Here is a 21,177-nt window from a genome sequence, read left to right as displayed (position 1 = left end):
CTGAATGTGAAAAAGGCACAGGGAATGAATTTGGACAATAGCAGTGAATGGAAAAAGTACACCACTCTGTTGCTTTGCTTTTGAATAATCCATGCTCTAGTATATACTTTAGCACAATATTAATTTAATCACGAATATGTAGAACTCCACCCATGGCAAACACTGCTCAGAACATGACAAACATTGCTCAGAACAAGGTTAGGCTGGCTCTACATAATGTCCCTTGCTTTAAAACAGCTTCATAATGACCGAAAGGTCATCAGTTGTTCAGTAAGAAGAATTGGCAGGGAGTAATTACAACACGTCTTTTGTCAAGATAATGTCAATGTACAGTCCGATCAGTAGGGGAAAAAAATCGTTGTCTGTAGAAACGGAGTCAGAAATTTAAACCACAAGAAAAACTCGAGCAACACTCTCACTTGCTGATTTTAGTTTTGTGTCTGCACTGGAAACAGAAAGTATGAAACCAAAGTCTCATCCTCCTCTTCTCACAGGTTACAGTTTCTTGTAATTACTTGAAAAGTGGCAAGTAAAAACACAAGGCTGGAGAAACTCAGCAGGCCAAACAATGTACCAGCACTTTTATATAAAGTACATTGTTTGACCAGCTGAGTTTCTCCAGCATTGTTTTTACTTCAGCCACGTGTCTGCAGACTTCTGTGATTTATCTCTTGAAGAGTGACAAGTCCACTTCTTGAACAGAGTTCCACTAGAGCTTCTAGCAACATATACAAAAAAATCTACATATTTATTATTTGTGAGATCCTCTGACCGTGACTTCCTGCATATCCTCTGCGGTGACTTCCTGCATATCATCAGTTGCTTGCTGGCTACAGCTAAATGAGACAGACTGCAAGATTTTTTCCCCCCCAAACACAGACCACAAATTAGATGGCAACCATTTGTCGATTGTGATTTACAGTGATGCAGTCACGATGAGTAAAGCAGGCAAGGTTGCTCATGGCACAATAAAACTGGGATTGTGCACAGCTACACAGGGAATGAAATTGCTACGATTTCTTGCAAATTCATGCTCAGTAATAGTACAATAAATTCAACGTATGACCAAACTTTCAAACTCATTGATTCCTGGTACCTTTTCAAATTACAAAGCAATCAACCTCAATTCCTTCTTGCGCGCTGTTTCTTAGCAAAGCTTTTCAAAATTTTTGAATCAATTACTTTTAAGTCTTCAAAGTTCAAACTTTAAAAAAGATGAAAATAAACAACCAATGAATGACAGGCAAAGTAATGAACACCACTAGATTACAGTTGTGACCTCATGCAACTTCTGACTTGTGGTTGACAAGTGCCATTTAATATAGCCTAAAAAGGACATTTGGGGTTGGATTTGTCATTGAGGAATCTGATGGTGGAGGGGCAACAACTGTTCCTGAACCTGGTGGTGTGAGCCTTGTGCCACCTATACCTCTTTTATGATGGCAGCAGCGAGAACAGAGCATGTGCTGGGTGGTGTGGGTCCTTGATGATTGCTGCTGCTCTCCGACGGCAGTGTTCCCTGTAGATGTACTCAATAGTGGGGAGGATTTTGCCTGTGATGTCCTGGGCAGTGTCCACTATGTTTTACATTCAAGGGTACTGGTGTTCCCATACCAGAGAGTGAAGAGACAGGAACTTAAATACACAACCAAAGTTGTAGTGGAGGCAGATTCAATTGATCAGGTAGGCTGCTGGATAAGGGTTCAGAATGAAAAATGGCAGGCTGATGAGGATATAGGGCTGAGTCAAGTCAGTTTAATCCTGTTCAGAGCCTGGGTAGACTAGATAAGCAAAGTGGCTTCCTTACCTTCTGGAATAATTCTGAGATGCACATCGAGTCAAATTCTCGTACACCATCATCTCAAGTTAAGCAACAAGTTTCAAGCCTAAAATCTCATGGAAAGGCAAAGAATGGGAGGGGAGTCACGTGATGGAGTAGTGGCCGGACGGTGAACTCCAGCCCTCTCCAGAAAAGTCGGAAAAAATAAAGGAAAATACAAAGGCACAAAAATAAAAATTAAAGTAAAGTGAGTATAAAGGTGGAAAGAAGATGGCGACGAAAAAAGAACAATCGAAACCAACGGTAAGAAGAGAGGAAGAGAAGACAATGGAAGAAGAAGGAGAAGGCCTTACCTGTTCGAAGAGGCCCGCTGTGGAGAGAGGAGCCCGCATCCTCAGGTCGGTAGAAAAAGAACTACAACAATGGCTCGCTGAGCCGTAAAAGTGCGCAACCGCGCATGCAAAAAAACACACCGACGGGAGGGGTGACCAGCTGGAGAGTCGATCTCCACAGCCGGCAACGACAGCTGCAGAACAGCAGCAGCAAGAGGAGAACATAGAAGACAACGAAAACAAGAAAGAAGAGAAGAAAAGGACAACAAAGAAACAACAGATGGCCAACCCAGAGGAAGAAGAAGAGGAAGAGGAAGAGTACAGTGCAATAGAAGAAGAAGGGAAAGGCAAGATAAAGGATATACTTTCTCTCATTAAAGAATACATGGATTCATTTAAAGAATGGCAAGCAGAAGAATTTAATGATTTAAGAAGAAGAATAAACAATACAGAAGAGAAAGTGAATAAAATAGATATGACCTTATCAGAAATGGGAAAAAGAATGGACAAGGTGGAAGAACGAGAAGCAGCAGTAGAAATGGAGGTAGAGGACTTAAAAAAGAAATTAGAGGAATCTAATAAAAAAGTTAAAGAGACACAAGAGCTGTTAGCTCAGAAAATAGATATAATGGAAAATTATAACAGAAGAAATAACATAAAGATAGTGGGCCTTAAGGAAGATGAAGAAGGCAAGAATATGAGAGAGTTTATAAAAGAGTGGATCCCCAGGATCCTAGGATGTCCAGAACTACAGCAAGAAACGGAAATAGAAAGGGCACATAGAGCATTGGCCTTTAAACCACAACCACAACAAAAGCCAAGATCTATTTTAGTAAAATTCCTAAGATATACTACAAGAGAAAAGGTACTGGAGAAAACAATGGAGAAAGTAAGAGAGGACAACAAGCCACTGGAGTACAAGGGCAAAAAATCTTCATTTATCCAGATATAAGTTTTGAACTCCTGAAGAAAAGAAAGGAGTTCAATACAGCAAAGGCGATTTTATGGAAGAAATGGTATAAATTTATACTAAAGCATCCAGCGGTATTGAAAATATTTATTCCAGAGCAGCAAAACAGACTATTCTCGGATCCAGAGGAAGCACGAAAATTTGCAGAACAATTACAAAATAGTCTGAGAGATGAAGACGTGTAACGAGAGTACAAAAGACTGCGAACTAAAAAGACATATAAGTTTTGAACTCCTGAAGAAGAGGAAGGAGTTCAATACAGCGAAAACGATCTTATGGAAAAAAACTATTCTCGGATCCAGAGGAAGCAAGGAAATTTGCAGAACAACTACAAAACAAGCAGAGAGATGAAGACATGTAATAAGAGTAAAAATGACCACGATTTATATGTATGTGGGTAAAGAGGTATATGTGTGTATATGTATAGTGTGCATACATGAATGTATCCGTATTTAGAGGAAAATATAGAGAGTATAGACAAGAATTAATAAGGGAAGGAAATGGAATAGAGGGAATAAGGAGGGAATTAAAAGAGTGACCTTTGTTACATATGAAAAGTGAAATCTTTTCTGGGAGGGGCTGGGTGGGGAGGAGTTACGGTCACTGCAAAATCAGCTGACGCTTGCGAGTGAATTCGCAAATCCAAATGGAGAGGGGAGATGTGGTTGTCCGACAAGGGATAAAGGACAACTCAGGAGGGGAAGGGGAGATTGGGGCTAAAGAAGTTTTAAATAGGAGAATAAGGAAAATGTTTGATGTTTTAGGAATGTTGTCTTATAAAGGGTTCAAAACAAGAAAACAGAAATGGATAAGAAGGAAAGGTAATGATGGAGAAACGGAAAGGGAAGATAAACAAAGTATAAAATGGCTACGTTGAACTATATGACTTTAAATATTAATGGAATACATAACCAAATTAAAAGGAAGAAACTGCTAAATTTACTGAAAAAAGAAAAAATTGATAATATAGCATTCGTGCAAGAAACACATTTAACTGAATTGGAGCACAAGAAATTAAAGAGAGATTGGGTAGGACACGTAACAGCAGCATCGTATAATTCAAAAGCAAGAGGAGTAGCTATATTAATTAGTAAAAATGTGCCATTTAAAATAGAAGAGGAAATAATAGATCCAGCAGGGAGATATGTTATGATAAAATGTCAGATATATTCGGAGTTTTGGAATCTACTCAATGTATATTCACCTAACGAAGAAGATCAAAAGTTTATGCAAGATATCTTTTTGAAGATAGCAGATACGCAAGGGAACATATTAATATGAGGGGATTTCAACCTGAATTTGGATTCAAATATGGACAAAACTGGGAAAAAAATTAACAGAAAGAACAAAGTAACCAAATTTATAATTAAATCGATGGAAGAAATGCAACTTTTGGATATATGGAGGAAACAACACCCAAAGGAAAAGGAATATTCATATTACTTGGCTAGACATAAAACATACTCAAGAATAGACCTATTTTTGTTATCAGCTCGTATGCAAGATAGAGTAAGAAAAACAGAATATAAAGCTAGAATACTATCGGACCATTCACCCTTAATATTGACAGTAAAGTTAGAGGACATCCCTCCAAGAATGTATAGATGGAGATTAAACTCCTTGTTACTTAAAAGGCAGGATTTTAGAGAATTTATTGAAAGACAAATTAAAATGTATTTTGAAATAAATACGAAATCAGTGAAAGATAAGTTTATATTATGGGATGCAATGAAAGCATTCATTAGAGGGCAAATAATAAGTTATGTAACCAAGATGAAAAAGGACTATAATCAGGAAACAGAGCAGTTGGAAAGGGAAATAGTAAATATAGAAAAACAATTAGCAAGGAAGGAAGATACAACTAAAAGAAGAGAATTGGCGGATAAAAAAATAAAATATGAAACACTACAAACATATAAGGTGGAGAAGAACATAATGAAGACAAAACAGAAATATTATGAACTAGGGGAAAAAACACACAAAATTCTAGCATGGCAGCTTAAGACAGAACAAGCTAAGAAAATGATATTGGCATCAAGGAAAAAAGACAAACAAATTACATATAATCCAAAAGAAATTAAGGAAAACTTTAGAGAATTCTATGAACAATTATATCGAACTGAAAACGAAGGGAAAGAAGGGAAAATAGATGAACTTCTAACTAAAATTGAACTACCAAAACTACAAATAGAGGAACAAAATAAATTAACAGAGCCATTTGGAATAGTAGAAATACAAGAGATAATAAAAAAATTACCAAATAATAAAACACCAGGAGAGGATGGATTCCCAATAGAATTCTATAAAACATTTAAAGACTTATTAATTCCGCTCCTCCTGGAAGTAATCAACCAGATTGATAAAACACAAAGCTTACCAGATTCATGTAAAACAGCAATAATTACAGTAATACTAAAGCAAGGGAAAGATCCACTCTCACCAGCGTCATATAGACCAATATCTTTACTTAACACAGATTATAAGATAATAGCTAAACTATTAGCAAACAGATTAGCAGAGTATGTACCGAAAATGGTAAATCTAGACCAAACTGGATTTATCAAAAAAAGACGCACAACAGACAATATTTGTAAATTTATTAACTTAATTCATGCAGTAGAAGGGAATAAAGCGCCAACAGTAGCAGTTGCTTTAGACGCAGAGAAGGCCTTTGACAGAGTAGAATGGAATTATTTGTTCAAAGTATTGCAAAAATTCAGTTTACCGGAGAAGTATATTAATTGGATTAAAGCATTATATAAGGGACCATTAGCGAAAGTGACAGTAAATGGACATGTATCAAAGCAATTTAACTTAAGCAGGTCAACGCGGCAGGGATGCCCACTATCACCTTTATTGTTCGCGTTAGCTATAGAACCACTAGCAGAATTGATAAGAACAGAAAATAATATAAAAGGGATAAAAATAAAAGACAAGGAATATAAAATCAGTTTATTTGCGGATGATGTTATAGTATACTTAACAGAACCAGAATTATCAATAAAAGAATTATATAAGAAATTGAAGGAATATGGAGAAGTGTCGGGTTACAAGATCAACGTAAATAAAAGTGAAGCAATGCTTATGAATAATGCGGATTTCTCAAAATTTAAGAAGGAATCACCATTTCGATGGCAAATGCAAGCAATAAGATACCTAGGTGTACAAATAAATAAAAATCTCGGCCAACTATATAAACTCAATTATTATCCACTAATGAAAAAATTACAGGACGATTTAGAGCATTGGAAAGATTTACCACTAACACTAATAGGAAGGATAAACTGTATTAAAATGAACATTTTTCCAAGGATATTATACCTATTTCAGGCATTGCCAATACAACTGACAGAGAAATTCTTCAAGGAGTTAAAGAAAATAAGGAAATTTTTATGGAAAGGCGGGAAACCGAGGATAGCACTAGATAAATTAACAGAATGGTATAAACAAGGAGGCTTACAATTGCCAAACTTTAAAAATTATTATAGAGCCGCACAATTAAGATACCTATCAGATTTTTATCAAACAAGGGAAAAGCCAGATTGGACCAGATTAGAATTAGATAAAATAGGGGAAAAGATACTTGAACACATATTATATAAATGGGATGAAAAATTGGTACAACATAGAAGTTCTCCAGTATTGCATCATCTACTCAATATTTGGAAGAAGATTCATGTAGAAAGAAATAAAATAAATTATCAATTACCAAAACTAATATTGACGCAAAACAAGTTACTCCCTTTTACAATAGATAACCTTTCCTTTAGAGAATGGGAGAAAAAAGGGATTAAAAGAATAGAAAATTGTTTTTCAGGAAATAGATTATTATCCTTTGAACAAATGAAAGATAAGTACAATATAACTCAAGATACAGCGCTGGCATATTACCAATTGAGATCCTTCTTGAAGGATAAATTAGGAAGCAGTTTGAGTTTGCCAGAGGGAAGTAACTTTGAATATGTGATTACAGATACAATGATAAAAGATTTATAACAAATATGTATATTAAATTGCAAGAAAAGGAGAATGAGGAAACAAATGGTAAAACTAAACAAAAATGGGAACAAGATTTAAATATAAAGATAAAAAAGCAAACATGGGAGAAGTTATGTTCTGGAACGATGAGAAATACAATAAATACGAGGCTACGTATGATACAATATAACTGGATACACAGGCTATACATTACACCTCAAAAGTTAAATAAATGGGACCCAACAGTATCTGATAGATGTTTTCGATGTAAAAAAGAAATGGGAACAACAATTCATGCAATCTGGACATGTGAGAAAGTAGAAAAATTTTGGGAAGATCTAAATCAGATATTAAATAAAATAACAGAAAACAATATACCAAAGAATCCAGAGATCTTCCTCCTAAGTAACATAAAAAACAAAGAATTTGGAATTGATTTGGAGGATGCACAAAAAAGATTTGTTAAGATAGCTCTAGCTGTTGCAAAAAAATGTATTATGTCAACCTGGAAATTGGAAGATAATTTGAAAATACAACAATGGTATATAGAAATGAATAAATGTATTCCATTAGAAAAAATAACATATAGTTTAAGAAATAATATTGAAATATTCGAACAAATATGGGAGCCTTACATGAAACACAATAGCGAAAACCTACCGGGGACAATCACTACCTAAGTTAACAGAAGGAAAAGGAAATGAAAAGAATGGACTCAGTGGAATTTCTTGTGTATTTTTATTGAATGACCACATTGTTTGACTGGTTTAATATATCCTAGATTTTGTACTTTAAATGGACGGGAGGGTGGAGGTAGGGAGGGTGGGATGGGAGGAGGGGGGGGGGAGAAAATGGCACTGTATATGTGTGAAAAGTAAAAAGTGTGTATCATGGTTAATGTGATTTATGGTGTGAAAAATAAAAAATTGGAAAAAAAAAGAAAGGCAAAGAATGGGGCTCAAAGGTGAAAGTAGCATATTTTAGCCACTGTTAATGATCCATTAGAAGTTGCTAGGTGAACAGAGTCCTTCATCTGCCGCATCCAACTGGCAAATCATCAGCTTTTGGTTAAGGGCATTCATCTCAATATGTCCTGCCTTTTGCTCTGGCCAGTCTCAAGAGGAAGTCCAATGGCAGAGCAAGTGACCAAGCCTTGGTCTCCAGCATTTAATAGGTCTGCTATACTTTGAATAAGAGAATGGGGTGGTTAGCTAGCAGTTCTCCACTAAACTCATCAGCTCCAAGTAAGCCTGATCCAGGCCAATCAAAAAAATAATCAAAACCATACAGTAGCAAGAAAAATAATTCAAACTAAGCTGCTTCTTCATACCATAAAATCCCCTTTCAACATTGAGAGTCGGGGACACAATGGCAGGGACAGGCCTGTGCTATGTGCATCAGCAAGGAATACAATGCAACTACTAAAAGTGAAATTCAAAGGAAAATTCAGTGACAAATGTTCTTAATATGATATATTAATGACCGTATTAAGACCACAATACCACAAGACTTAGGAGCAGAATTAGGACATTCAGCTCATTATGTCTACCATTCAAATCATGGCTGATGCATTTTTTTCCTTTTAACTCCATTTTCCTTCCTCTCTCCATAAATTTTAATGATCTTATGAACCAAGAACCTGTGAACCTCTACTTTAAATATACCCAATAACTTGAATTCCAGAGTTCATCGCCCTCTGACATCAACATCAAGCCTGAAATGTCAGTTATGTATCTCTGCCTTTGCTACATAAAGGACCGTTTGATCTGCTGAGTCTCTCCACCATTGTGTTTTTACCCTCTGACTGAAGAAACTTATTTCTGATCTAAAGGGATATCCTTTTATTCTGAGGCTATGCTCTCTAGTCCTAGACTCTCCCACTACTGGGAACATCATCTCCACATCCACTCTTTCAAGGCATTTCAAAATTCAATAGATCTCTTTTAACTCTCTGAACCTCAGCAAGTGCAGGCCCAGAGCCATCAAACACTCCTCTTATCACCAGGATAATTCTTGCAAACCTCCTTTGGTCCTTCTCCAACGTCAGCATATCCTTCCTTAGATATGGAGCCCAAGACTGCTCATAACTCTCAAAAAGTAGTCCAACTAACATCTTATAAAGCCTCAGCATCACTTTTGTATTCTAGTCTTCCTGAAATAAGAGATAACAATACATTTGCCTTATTTACTTAACCTGAAAATTAACCTTCAGGGAATCGTGCAGCTCTGCTTTATGAACTTTCTCCCCATTTAGAAAATAGTCTATTTTATTCCTTCTTCCAAAGTGCATGACCACACACTCCCCTGTGCTGCATTCTATCTGCCACTTCTGTCCAAGCCCCACTGCAGACTCCCTGCTTCCTCAACCCTACTCACTGTAAAGGTTAAAACCTTGTGTTTTTGATTCTTAGTTGATTTTGTGTCTCTCTTTAAGAAAAAGTATTGTTTGTAGTGTTACCATAGTGACTATGATGTAATATGGCATAATATCCGAGCGGACCAAGAGCATGCATCTCATTCTTCAATGAACTATGAATGATGCATGCGCTCGAGATAATTCTCTTTGAATTCATCTTATTTCTTCTTAAAGTTAAATATCATTATATCTTTAAATATAGCAGAATGCTTTGTTTATTCATCATTATGAAAGTCTTAATGCAAAGTTATGCAAAATGTTTATCTGTTTTATTAATGAATTAAAGCTGCATCTACAAAGTTTGGCTTATTGGATTAATAAGATAGTAATTCGGAATATCGTCCTTGAAGATGACATGTTTTGAAATTAGGAAATACTAGAACCTGGAAAATGTCGTCTATACCCACCAATCCACCTATCTTTATATCATCCACAAACTTGGATTGATTTGCTCATCTAAATCATTTACAGCCAGTTTGAAAAGTAACTGATCCAACATTGTCCATTGCAGAACAGCATTAGTCACTGATAACCAGCCAGAAATGGTCCACTTTTTTTTCCAATTCTTTGCCTTTTGCCAGTCAGAAAATCTTCAATCCATGCTCATACCTTTCCCGTAATACCATGGGATCACATCTTTTTATCAGCCTCATGTATGGTTCTTTGTCAAAAGCTTATGAAAATCCATGTGAACAACTTTTCTTTGTCTGGCTCGTTATTTGCTCAAAGAACTCTAAAAATTTGTCAGCCAAGAACTCCCTGAAGGAAACCATGTTAGCTTAGTCCTACTTTATTTTGTGCTTTCAAGTATTCCAAAACCCCACCCTTTAAATAATGTACTCTAGAATCTTGCCAACCACTGAAGTCATGCTAACTGGCCTATAATTTCCTGTCTTTTGCTTCACCCTTCTTTAAGAGTGGAATGACATTTGGACTTTTTCTGTCCTGAGGAACCACTCAGGAAACTTCAGTGTTTCCTGAATGATCAGAACTAATGCATTCATGATCTGTTCAGCTACCCTGTCGCGTGTGCACTTACACAATGAGGACTTTTCTCATTCCTTAATACTATCAGACTAATATGGCTACTGACATACAGATATATACACGTTGGGGGGGGGGGAGGGGGTGTGACATCATGATGTGGGCATCATGATGTACAGCAGGGCGGGTTTATACACATAACTCTTCCCCCCCCACCCCACCCCCCGGGCAATAAATGTTGAATGGCCCCCTCTAACTACCATTACTACATCAGGCCCATGACTACTAATGAGAATTAGGGTAAGTACACTGAGTGATTATAATGCGAAAAGGAACTTGATAATAATAATTGAACAAAGTTCTTAAAGCGCTCCGGTGGTCTTCTTTCTCTCCTGGACCGCCCCAGCATGGCATGCTAGACTGGTATTTGCTCAGGGTTGTTCTGGGTGGGATCCATAGATAGTCGGGTCGACAGTGACTGCCAGCCTTCACTGGCCTCCGAGGTTCCATGTGCTGGGCTGCTTGTTGCAGTTACTGAGCTACCCGTCTCTGCCCCTCCTCCACTCGGCTCAAGGGGTTGGATTACCTTGGCAGGTCTCAGCAAGATCTGGTTCAACCTCCTCCAGGTTGTGAGGTAGTTCGTGGACTTTAGTGTCAGACAATGGCTGCAATTGGTCAATGTGTCATTTTCACATTCTTCTCCTACTAGAACAGAGTATGAGCAGGGGCTCAACTTTTGTAGGATCACCCCTACCACTGGGTCTTTGTATTATCTGTAATCTTGTGCCAGTACTCTCTCGCCCACCTCCAGTGTTTTAGGTAAAGTCTCAGGCGATGTAGAGTTTTCTAAAGAGAGGCCCAGATCCGGGTGAACTGTCCGCAGGTTGCGGCCAAACATTAGTTCTGCTGGGGTGCGTTTTGTGGTAGAATATGGTGTGTTTCATACCCCAATAGGAAATCTGCAATTCTGTGAGGCCAGGAGGCGTTTATAAGTTGCTTGGTTTTCATCGCCTTTTTAAATATTTGAACAAAGCATTCCACCTCCCATTAGTACTTGCGTGATAGGGTGCCAACAAAATGTGTCTGATATTGTTGCTGCACATATATATTTTAAAAGGTTCTGATGCAAACTGGGGTGCATTGTCCATTATTAACTTGTGAGGTAATTCATATGTGGCAAGCATGTCCTGTAGACATTCAATTGTAGAATTGGCTTTCGTGTTTCTCATATGCGAAACTACTGTTCATTTGGAATGTACGTCCACCAACATAAGGAAACTCTCTCCCATGAATGGCCCCGCAAAGTCGACGTGAATCCGATGCCAGGGTTTGGAAAGCCATTTCCGTGGGTTGGCCTCGGCTTGCAGCATTTTTGGCTGAATTGACTGATGTATTTTGCATTCTTTCACTTATTTCAATGTCTCTGTTTATGGATGGCCACCAAACATTCATCCCCGCCAGCGTTTTCATTCGTACCATTCCTAGTTGTGGTACAGCTCTGATAATATTGTGTTTTGCCATTTGGCCGGGATAATTGTACGGGTACCCCAAAGTAAACATCCTTCTTCAATTGATAGTTCATGGCAACGTGTGAGGTAAGTTTTCAGGTCTTCTGGTATTACCTCAGATTCTGGCCATCCATTAAGGGTGAAGTATAAGACTCTGCTTAATGTTGCCTCCTTTCAGGTTTCCTTTGCGATCATCTGGGCTGTAATGGGCAGTTGTTGCACTTGTTCTTGGTTGATGACCTCTGCTGCCCATTTAATAATTTCTTTTTTTCCAGTTTCAGATCATGGTAAGCGTGATAAAGTATCCACATGGCTGTTGCGTGTTCCCGGTTTATGTTTTAGCTCATAGTTGTATGTGGCTAGTAGCATGGCCCATATTTGAATTTTGGCTGCAGCTAATATTGGTATACCCTTAAGGAATCCATGCTGACTAGCCCTTATACTATTATTACTGACTAAGTGTTCTGCTATTTCTCCTTTTATGATGGACTCCAATATCTTCCCCACCACTGATGTCAGGCCAACCGGTCTATAATTTCTCGTTTTCTCCCTCCCTCCTTTCTTAAAAAGCGGCACCACATCAGCCACTCTCCAATCCTCAGGGACCTCCCCGGAATCTATGGAACTTTGGAAAATGTCGACCAGTGCCTCCACAATTTCCATAGCCACCTCTTTAAGCACCCTAGGATGCAGCCCATCAGGCCCTGGGGATTTATCAGCCCTCAGTCCCAACAATTTACTCATAACCTCCTGCTTCTGGATCCGGATATCCATTAGATCCCCTACCTCCCCAGTAAAGTTCCCCAAGTCTCTTGGTACCGCATGACTACTACCCCCTAACTGACTATAACCTATATCCTCCTTGGTGAAGATAGTTGCAAAGTATTTGTTAAATTCCTCTGCCATCTCCTTGTTTCCGGTAATAATTTCACCCTTGCCCATTTTCAAAGGGCCAATTTTAGACCGAACCAATTTCTTCCTCTTCACATACTTAAAAAAGCTTTTGCTATCCTCCGCAATATTATCTGCTAATTTCCTCTCGTACTTCATTTTCCCGTCTCTTATGGCTTTCTTAGTTACCCTCTGATGTTCTTGGAAGGTTTCCCAATCCTCTAATTTCCCACTCCGCTTCGCTATCTTATAATTACTCCCTTTGGACTTGATAATGCACTTGATTTCCTTAGTTAGCCAGGGCTGCCATTTGCATCTCCTAGAGCCTTTCCTCCACTTTGGAATAAATTTGTCCTGAATCCTGTGAAAAATGTCCATAAAAACCTGCCATTTTTCCCCAGTTGTCCTCCCAGCTAGTGTATCTTCCCATTTTATTTTGGATAGCTCCTCCCTCATAGCTGCAAAATTCCCTTTATTTAACTGAAGTACAGATGCTTCCGACTTCCTTTCCATTTCCCTTTCTAATTGCAGCTTAAAAGTAACCATACCATGGTCACTATTCCCTAATGGCTCCCCTACATCAAGGTCACTTATTAAGTCTGCGTCGCTGCACAGCACCCAGTCCAGAATCGACTTCCCCCTGGTAGGTTCCTCCACTAGCTGTTCCAAGAAAGTATCTCGTAGACATTCTATAAACTCGCTCTCTTGTGTTCCTGCCCCCATCTGATTATCCCAGTCCACCTTCATGTTGAAGTCCCTCATAACTACCGTATTGCTACCACTTTGACATGCCACTCTTAATTCCTGATTTATACTACTACCGATATCTGAGCTACTTTTCGGAGGCCTGTAAATGACCCCCATTATATTCCTCTTGCCCTTGCAATTTCTTAATTCAATCCAAATAGACTCTATCTCACCTGTTTCAATGTCCTTCCTTTCAAACGCCTGAATCTCATTTCTTACCAACAGAGCTACCCCACCTCCTCTTCTTAACTTTCTGTCCTTTCTAAAGGACGTGTACCCTGGAACATTTATTTCCCAATCCTGCCCTTCCTGCAGCCATGTCGCCGTTATTCCGACAATGTCATAACCTCCCATTGCCATTTGCGCCTCAAGCTCATCCATTTTATTCCTTACACTCCTTGCATTCATACACAACACCTTGATGCCATACCTCCTTTCTCCCTCCACCTTGGTTCTTGGTGCATTCGTTCTTATTCTCCTATCACTTTTAGCTCCCTTATTCCTTATTGTTTCACCGTCTATCGGAACCACCCCTATATTCTCTCTCCTATCTACTTCCCTATCAGTCCTGTTCCCTTCCCCCTGCCAAATTAGTTTAAATCAGCTCCGACAGCTTTATTAAACCTAACTGCCAGTATATTGGCCCCCTTCGCATTCAGGTGTAAACCATCCCTCCTGTATAGGTCCCGTCTTCCCCAGAAGAGATCCCAATGGTCAATGAACCTGAATCCCTGCACTCTGCACCATTCCCTCAGCCACACGTTTAACCTCTTGATTTTATTATTCTTGCCCCCACCCTCGCACAGTACAGGAAGCAGCCCCGAGATTACAATCCTGGAGGTCCTGCTTCTCAACCTCCTTCCGAGCTCACGGTAGTCTCTCTTCAGGATCTCCTCCTTCAATCTATCTACGTCATTTGTGCCCACGTGTATCAGGACCTCTGGCCGGTCTCCTTCCCCCCCCAGGATACTCTGAACCCTATCCGAGACATCACGTACCCTGGCTCCTGGGAGGCAACACACCATACGGGAACACTTGTCAGGTTCGCATAATCTTCTGTCCGTTCCCCTAATGATGGAGTCCCCAATGACCACCTTGTTCCCCTTCTTCTCCTTCCGTACCACTGTCTCCTTTGGCGCTACCTCTGGCAGGTTATCTCCCCCTACTTCATCCAATACTGTACATTCGTTGCTAAGATCTGTAGCCACTGGGGTGCTCTCCACAGAGCTAGCAACTTTTGCCCACTCCTGACAGTAGTCCACTTTCCTGACCCCCCCAATCCAGGGGTAAGCACTTCCCTGAGTGTTGAATCAATAAATTCCTCGCTCTCTCTGATTAGCCTCAGATCATCTAGCTGCATCTCCATTTCTTTAATTTTTTTCCTAAATGCTTGTGTCTCATTACATCCCCTGCAGGTATGTCCTGTGGAAATGTTTATGGTCTTGTCACCAACCTCCTCACACTCTCTGGTGAGCCTAAGGTCATCTAGTTGGAGCTCCAGTACCTCAACTCGGCCCCTAAGGAACCCCACCTCCTTGCACCTGGCACAGATATGGTCTTTTGGGAGGGTGGAGGTCACCCATGGCTCCCACATCTGGCAACTTGAGCATAGCACCAACCCCATGGACATGGCTCAGCCTTTTAATGGTAGGGTACTCACAATGCACTTTACCTAGGAAGGTCTTTCTCTACGCCTGCTTTCGCCGAAGCCTGATGAGCCAAAGCCTGGAAGTCCCACTCCTTCGCTGGGCCACTCACGCGCTGGGCCTCTTATTTATCTGCCTTTTACCCAATTAACCCCGACACACTTACTAACACACTTACTAACATTGTACTCCATCTGCCAGACCTTTGCCCACTCATCCAGCTTAACTCTATCCCTCTGCAGACTCTCCACATCCTCATTACAATTTGCTCTTCCACTCAATTTGTTGTCATCCGCAAACTTGGCTACACCACATTTTGTCCCCTCCTCCAAGTCATCAATGTAAATGATGAACAGTTGTGGGCCTAACACTGACCCCTGCGGCACCCCACTTACCATTCTCTGCCAACCTGAAAAACTTCCATTTATCCCGACTCTTTGCCTCCTGTCAGACAACCAATTTTCAATCCAGGCCAATAGACTTCCCTGGACTCCACTTTCTTGTAACTTACTGATAAGTCTCTTGTGCGGCACCTTATCAAACGCTTTCTGGAAATCCAAATATACAATATCATACAACACCTATCAGGCCTTTTTAACCTTGCAGTTTCACAACTCTACCCACAAGGATTCCACATCATCTGATCCAATGTCTCTTATTGTTAAGGATTTGGTTTAATTTTTTTCAATCCAATGGAGCCAACCCACCTCATCTGCCTGTCTTTCCAATCGGATGCTCATCCTGGGATGTTTAGCTCCCAGCCTTGACACTCTGTCAGCCACATCTCATAGCCCACAACGTTGTACCTGCCAATTTTAAAAACTGCACTTTCAGCTCATCTACCTTGTTTCGTCCACTTTATGCACTCAAATACAACAATATTTGAATGTTGATTAAATTTGAAGCCTCATTAATCCACACACTGATGTGAAATATTCAAGATTTTAATGTCATGTAACTGTTGTGAAATGGAGACCACCACTAGATTGCTGTTAAAACCCCAAGTGGTTGCCTTAGGGAATAAGATCTGCTGTTGTTAGCAGAGTGCTTCCGAACTGAGTGTGGTGGCATGGTTAGCTCAATGCTGTGACAACATCAGTGTCCCGGCACTGTACGTAAGGAGTTTGTACATTCTCCCCACATCTGCATGGGTTTCCTCCAGGCCCTCTGGTTTCCTCCCACCTTTCAAAACATATGAGGGTTGAAGGTGAATTGGGGTATTTGGGCAGCATGAGCTCATGGGCCAGAAGGGAGTGTAACCGGGCCATATGTCTAAATTAAAAAAAAATTCTGAGTTAGATAGAAACATAGAAGATAGGAGCAGGAGTAAGTCATTCGACCCTTCGAGCCTGCTACGCCATTCAACGAGATCATGGCTGATCTTAAAGTTCTGTACCCCGTCCCCGCCTTCGCTCCGTAACCTTTAATACCCTTAAACTGAAGAAATATATCTAATTCCCTCTTAAATATATTCAATGAACCTGCCTCTACTGCCCTCTGTGGCAATGAATTCCACAGATTCACCACCCTCTGGGTAAAGAAATTCCTCCTCATCTCGGTCCTAAATGGTTTGCCTATTATCCTCGAACCATGGCCCCGGGTTCTGGATTTTCCCATCATTGGAAACATCCCATCTGTGTCCACTCTGTCCAGTCCTGCCAGAATTTTATAGGTCTCTATGAGATCCCCTCTCAATCTTCTAAACTCCAGGGAGCACAATCCCAATTTGTGCAATCTTTCCTCATAAGTCATTCCTGCCATTCCCGGTATCAGCCTGGTGAATCGCCTCTGCACTCCCTCCATTGCAAGAACATCCTTCCTTAATTCCCGGTATCAGCCTGGTGAATCGCCTCTGCACTCCCTCCATTGCAAGAACATCCTTCCTTAGATAAGGTGACCAAAACTGCACACAATACTCCAGGTGGGGTCTCACCAAGGCCCTGTACAGCTGCAGTAAGGTATCCTTGTTCCTATACTCAAACCCTCTTGATATGAAGGCCAACATACCATTTTCCTTTTGAGCTATGAGAACCATCAGCAGGGTGCTTGAAGAAGAGGGCTCTCTTGTCAAAGGTTTTTCCTGGCTGCTATCACATCAAAGTAACAGCAATCATGGTATCACATCAAATCATATGAAATAATTTGAGCAGGTGGCTCAAAATTACCTTGATGATTCAGCATTGACTAGCAATGTGGAAAGTGAACAAGTGTCAAAGGGAGTGGTAGCTAGTGTGCTTGCATTTGCTTTGTTGTAGAAAGTATAGCCCCGGGCTGGAGAAACTGATCCACAATATGCTGAACAACATAGCAGGGTGACAGTTAATGCTGTTGTTGAAAAGTTCCAGCCACCCAGGTACCGACTTTGGGTGCTTGGATCTTCTCGTGACTGCTTGGGTTTCTCCCCGGGAACTCTGCCTTCTTCATGTATTTGAAATATGACGACTGAACATTACTCCTAGCTTAGGTGGCAGGAGAATCTGGGGGGAGGAGGTGGTCATAGATGAGTGGGTATACAAAAAGGAATAGATTATAGGATGAATAAATGAGGGATTATGATTGATGGGATTGCTTCAAGCACATGCATGGATTTGATGGGCTGAACAGCAAATATGAAATTTTAATAAGAAATCAGCCATTCAAAAATAATGTTCTATTTTTACATAATTTGTTTTTAACCAGTGGCTTTTAAACCACAACAGAAGAATTAGAATTCCAGTTAGTACACAGAATGGTTTCCCATTTGCTTCAAAGGGAAATTAAAAGTTCCTGGAAAAGAAGATCATCTAAATCTAAATCTTCAGTGTTAGTTTAGTTACACACATTCTTGCCTTTATTTAACCTGGAAAACATTTGGATTAAAGTTCATGGAATCCAAAATCAGACCAAGGGTCATTTTGAACAGTTGCTTCTGCATCTCGTATTACATCACGACCGATGACGAAGGAAAAGGTACCAAAGACAGGGAAACTTAACCACGGTAGGAAGTGGCCAATATTCACCAATGAGTAAAAGCAGATACAATGTCACAATTCCTTGAGAAGCTGAAAATCCTGTAAAAATACTGAAAGCCCATTCAGAAATCCCAGTGAAGAGAAACAAACATTCAGTCACAGCAACGGAATTGATTTTGGACTCAATGAAGGAGTTGCTGTGCTATACATAATGTTGTCAAAGGCACCAAAGAGAGGAAAGCTTCAGCAAGACAGGAAATGGCTATCATTTACCAATGGGTCAAAGACGATACTTGGTTACTTGCACAAAACACTTAAAATCCTGTAAAAGCATCGAACTGATCCTAAGACTTAACTTCAATCAACGTGAGAGAGGTAGGGCTCTTGAACATTTGTATTGAATTGTTTATTGTCACATGCTCCAAGATATGGTGAAAAGCTTTGTTTTGTGTGTTCTCTGGGCAAGTGAACCTATACTTGTGGGGAGTGCAATAATAGAACAAGTGCAAACAGGAACTCTAGAAATTGCCACCACATACGCATATTTGATCATACAAGTCCATGGATGACAGAGTAAGTCAGATATCTCCAATAGGACTCCAAATCAAAATAATGCACAGAGTTCATATTGCAAACAATACTTTAGATCATGCAATTGTCAAAACCAACAGGCAATTAAATGTGAGGATTTATTACAAATATGCTGCTTTCATTTTACTTGTTTTAACTAAAGTCCTATCTTTCACATTACTGGAAATTGGTTAATTATTAACTTCCAGCTGTCACTACAGGATTAACTGTGATGGTCACTAAAGCCAATGAAAAATTATGTGAATTTAGATTAATAAATTATATAGAATAAAAATGCTCCAATATTTCATAATCACACGTAAAGCAACTTCCAGGTTACCTGAGTGCATGTATGCAGTAGATCACACGAGGCATATTTTTTCGATCATAAACATCTGTTGTTTCAGGATAAAAGATCTGAAAAAAAAACAAGGAGAGAAACAAGGACCTTTAGCAACTACACAGTTATGCAACTATAATATGTTTTGCAGGCAGATCCTGTCTCTCAGAAACCCAGCCAATAACTTTCTCTTTCCCACCGCTGAGGTTAGGGTCATCAGTTTGTATCTCTTTGGCTTTTTGTTACGGCCCTTCTAAATTACCCACACCAATCTCCCGGGACCTCACCCATAGCTAACAATAATACAAACATCTCTCTTAAGGCCCCAACAATATCTTCGCAAGCTTCTCCTGATGTCTGAGGAGACACTTTGTTGAGCCCCATTGACTTATCGATCTTTACGCACTTTAAGATCATAGTATCTACTCCTTTGTAATATGGAAATGTTTCAAAGCATCACTAATCTATATGCTGACTTCCCCAGCTTCCACAATCTTCTCAGTGGTAAATACACATGAAAAATGCTAATTCAAGACCTCATCCACCTCCTTTAGTTTCACATTGATTGTTAAGGGGCCTTATTATTGCCCTAATTACTCAATATACTTGTAGAATCTCTCAGGATTCCCCTTAAAATTTTCTGTCAATCTCTCTCGTGTTATCTTCCTGACTTCCCTCCCAAGTGTACTCCTATATTCCTTTTATGCCTCAACGATCTCACCTGATCTCAGTCCTTTTTCATGACCATAATATCCCTCATCAGTCAGGGTTCTCCACTCCCGCCAGCCTTGCCCTCTACTCCAACAAGGACGTGCTGGCCTTAAAATCTCCCAAGCTCATATTTATAGCCTCCCACTTGCCAGACCCCCTTTACCTGCAAACGGTCTCTTCCAATCAACCTTGCCAAAAGCATCCTCTGATCCAAGATGAATTTCCTATTCAGACCTGAACAGCATAGCTGCTGATCTTTCCTCTCACCACCTTTCAGACAAACTGGTCCACCCAATAATTGTTGGAGGAACCCTTTAATGTGAATGCATAAAATCATTCACAGACCACCCACCTCCATCATCTCAAATGGTTACACTTCCCCCACCTCCCTCCAATCCCAACACAATGGTCCCATCACCCTCATCCTGTGGTACAGGATGAATAGTCAAATTAGATTTGGATCAATAGCAACTCTGCCAAAAGGCACTGGATGCCACTGGGATGGCTAATGGATAGGCAATGATCGCAGAGGAATGCACAGATCAGCCAAATGAGTAGAAAACTCGGAGATTAACTTTAATGTGGACACGTGAATCTGTGGAATTTGTGGCCACAGATGGAGGTAGAGGCCAGGTCATTGGTGTATTTAAGGCAGAAATTGATAGGTTCCTGATTTGCCAGGGCATCAAAGGTTACTGGGAGAAGGCCAGGCTGAGTGGAAAAACAGTTTAATGATTAAGTGGCAGGGCAGATTCGATGGGCTGAATAGGCATATTTGTGCTCTATGGCTTTGTGCTACAAGCTAATTACATATTTGCATCAAAATTCATTAAATGTAAAAGAAAATAGTTAAATTCTTGAGGTACAAATTATGAAAGGTCATTTTAAAAACCAACATCACAAATTGTAACTCTGTCAGCAAAAGAAAGGCAAGTTTGGAAAGCATTGACAGGTTAATAGTCCAAGTGATCATCTCCCAAGTTGTCAGACATTACAGGTTGCAGGTTTGAACTTTGGGCATTGCGCCCAGTTAAACTGATTGACAATTAGAGATCATGGTCAACCATAGCAAATTCTAGATACTCCGCTTTGTCATTTCTTGGAATTTGTGTTAACATTTGACTAAATGTTAAGAACATTATGTGGATGAGTAAAATGATTTGTTATTGAGATAAGGGATCTAACTCCACTTGTCCTTAATTAAATCCAGAGGTTCGAGATGCAGCGAAAGTCTAATTTCGACAACTTCTAAATTGAAGCCAGTTATAAAAGCAGAATTCACGATATAAGCAGACTTGTTGGAAGAGACTTTCTTAGATTTTTCAGATACTCATTGCAAGAGATAAATGGAAA

General features: G+C 39.8%; 1 protein-coding gene across 6 annotated transcripts in view; it reads right to left on the bottom strand.

The window, feature by feature from the left end:
- iqgap2 (IQ motif containing GTPase activating protein 2) overlaps positions 1–21,177 on the bottom strand; it is a 340,680-nt gene that overhangs the window by 158,793 nt on the left and 160,710 nt on the right. For all 6 annotated transcript variants that reach the window (XM_069937770.1, XM_069937765.1, XM_069937779.1 and 3 more), the window contains one exon: positions 19,114–19,190. In XM_069937770.1, coding sequence (XP_069793871.1) covers positions 19,114–19,190 — 77 coding nt within the window. The remainder of the gene's footprint in view (positions 1–19,113; positions 19,191–21,177) is intronic.

The sequence above is a fragment of the Narcine bancroftii genome, chromosome 1 (assembly GCF_036971445.1).
Source record: "Narcine bancroftii isolate sNarBan1 chromosome 1, sNarBan1.hap1, whole genome shotgun sequence".
NCBI lineage: Eukaryota > Metazoa > Chordata > Chondrichthyes > Torpediniformes > Narcinidae > Narcine > Narcine bancroftii.
This window is presented reverse-complemented; position numbering and strand designations above follow the sequence as displayed.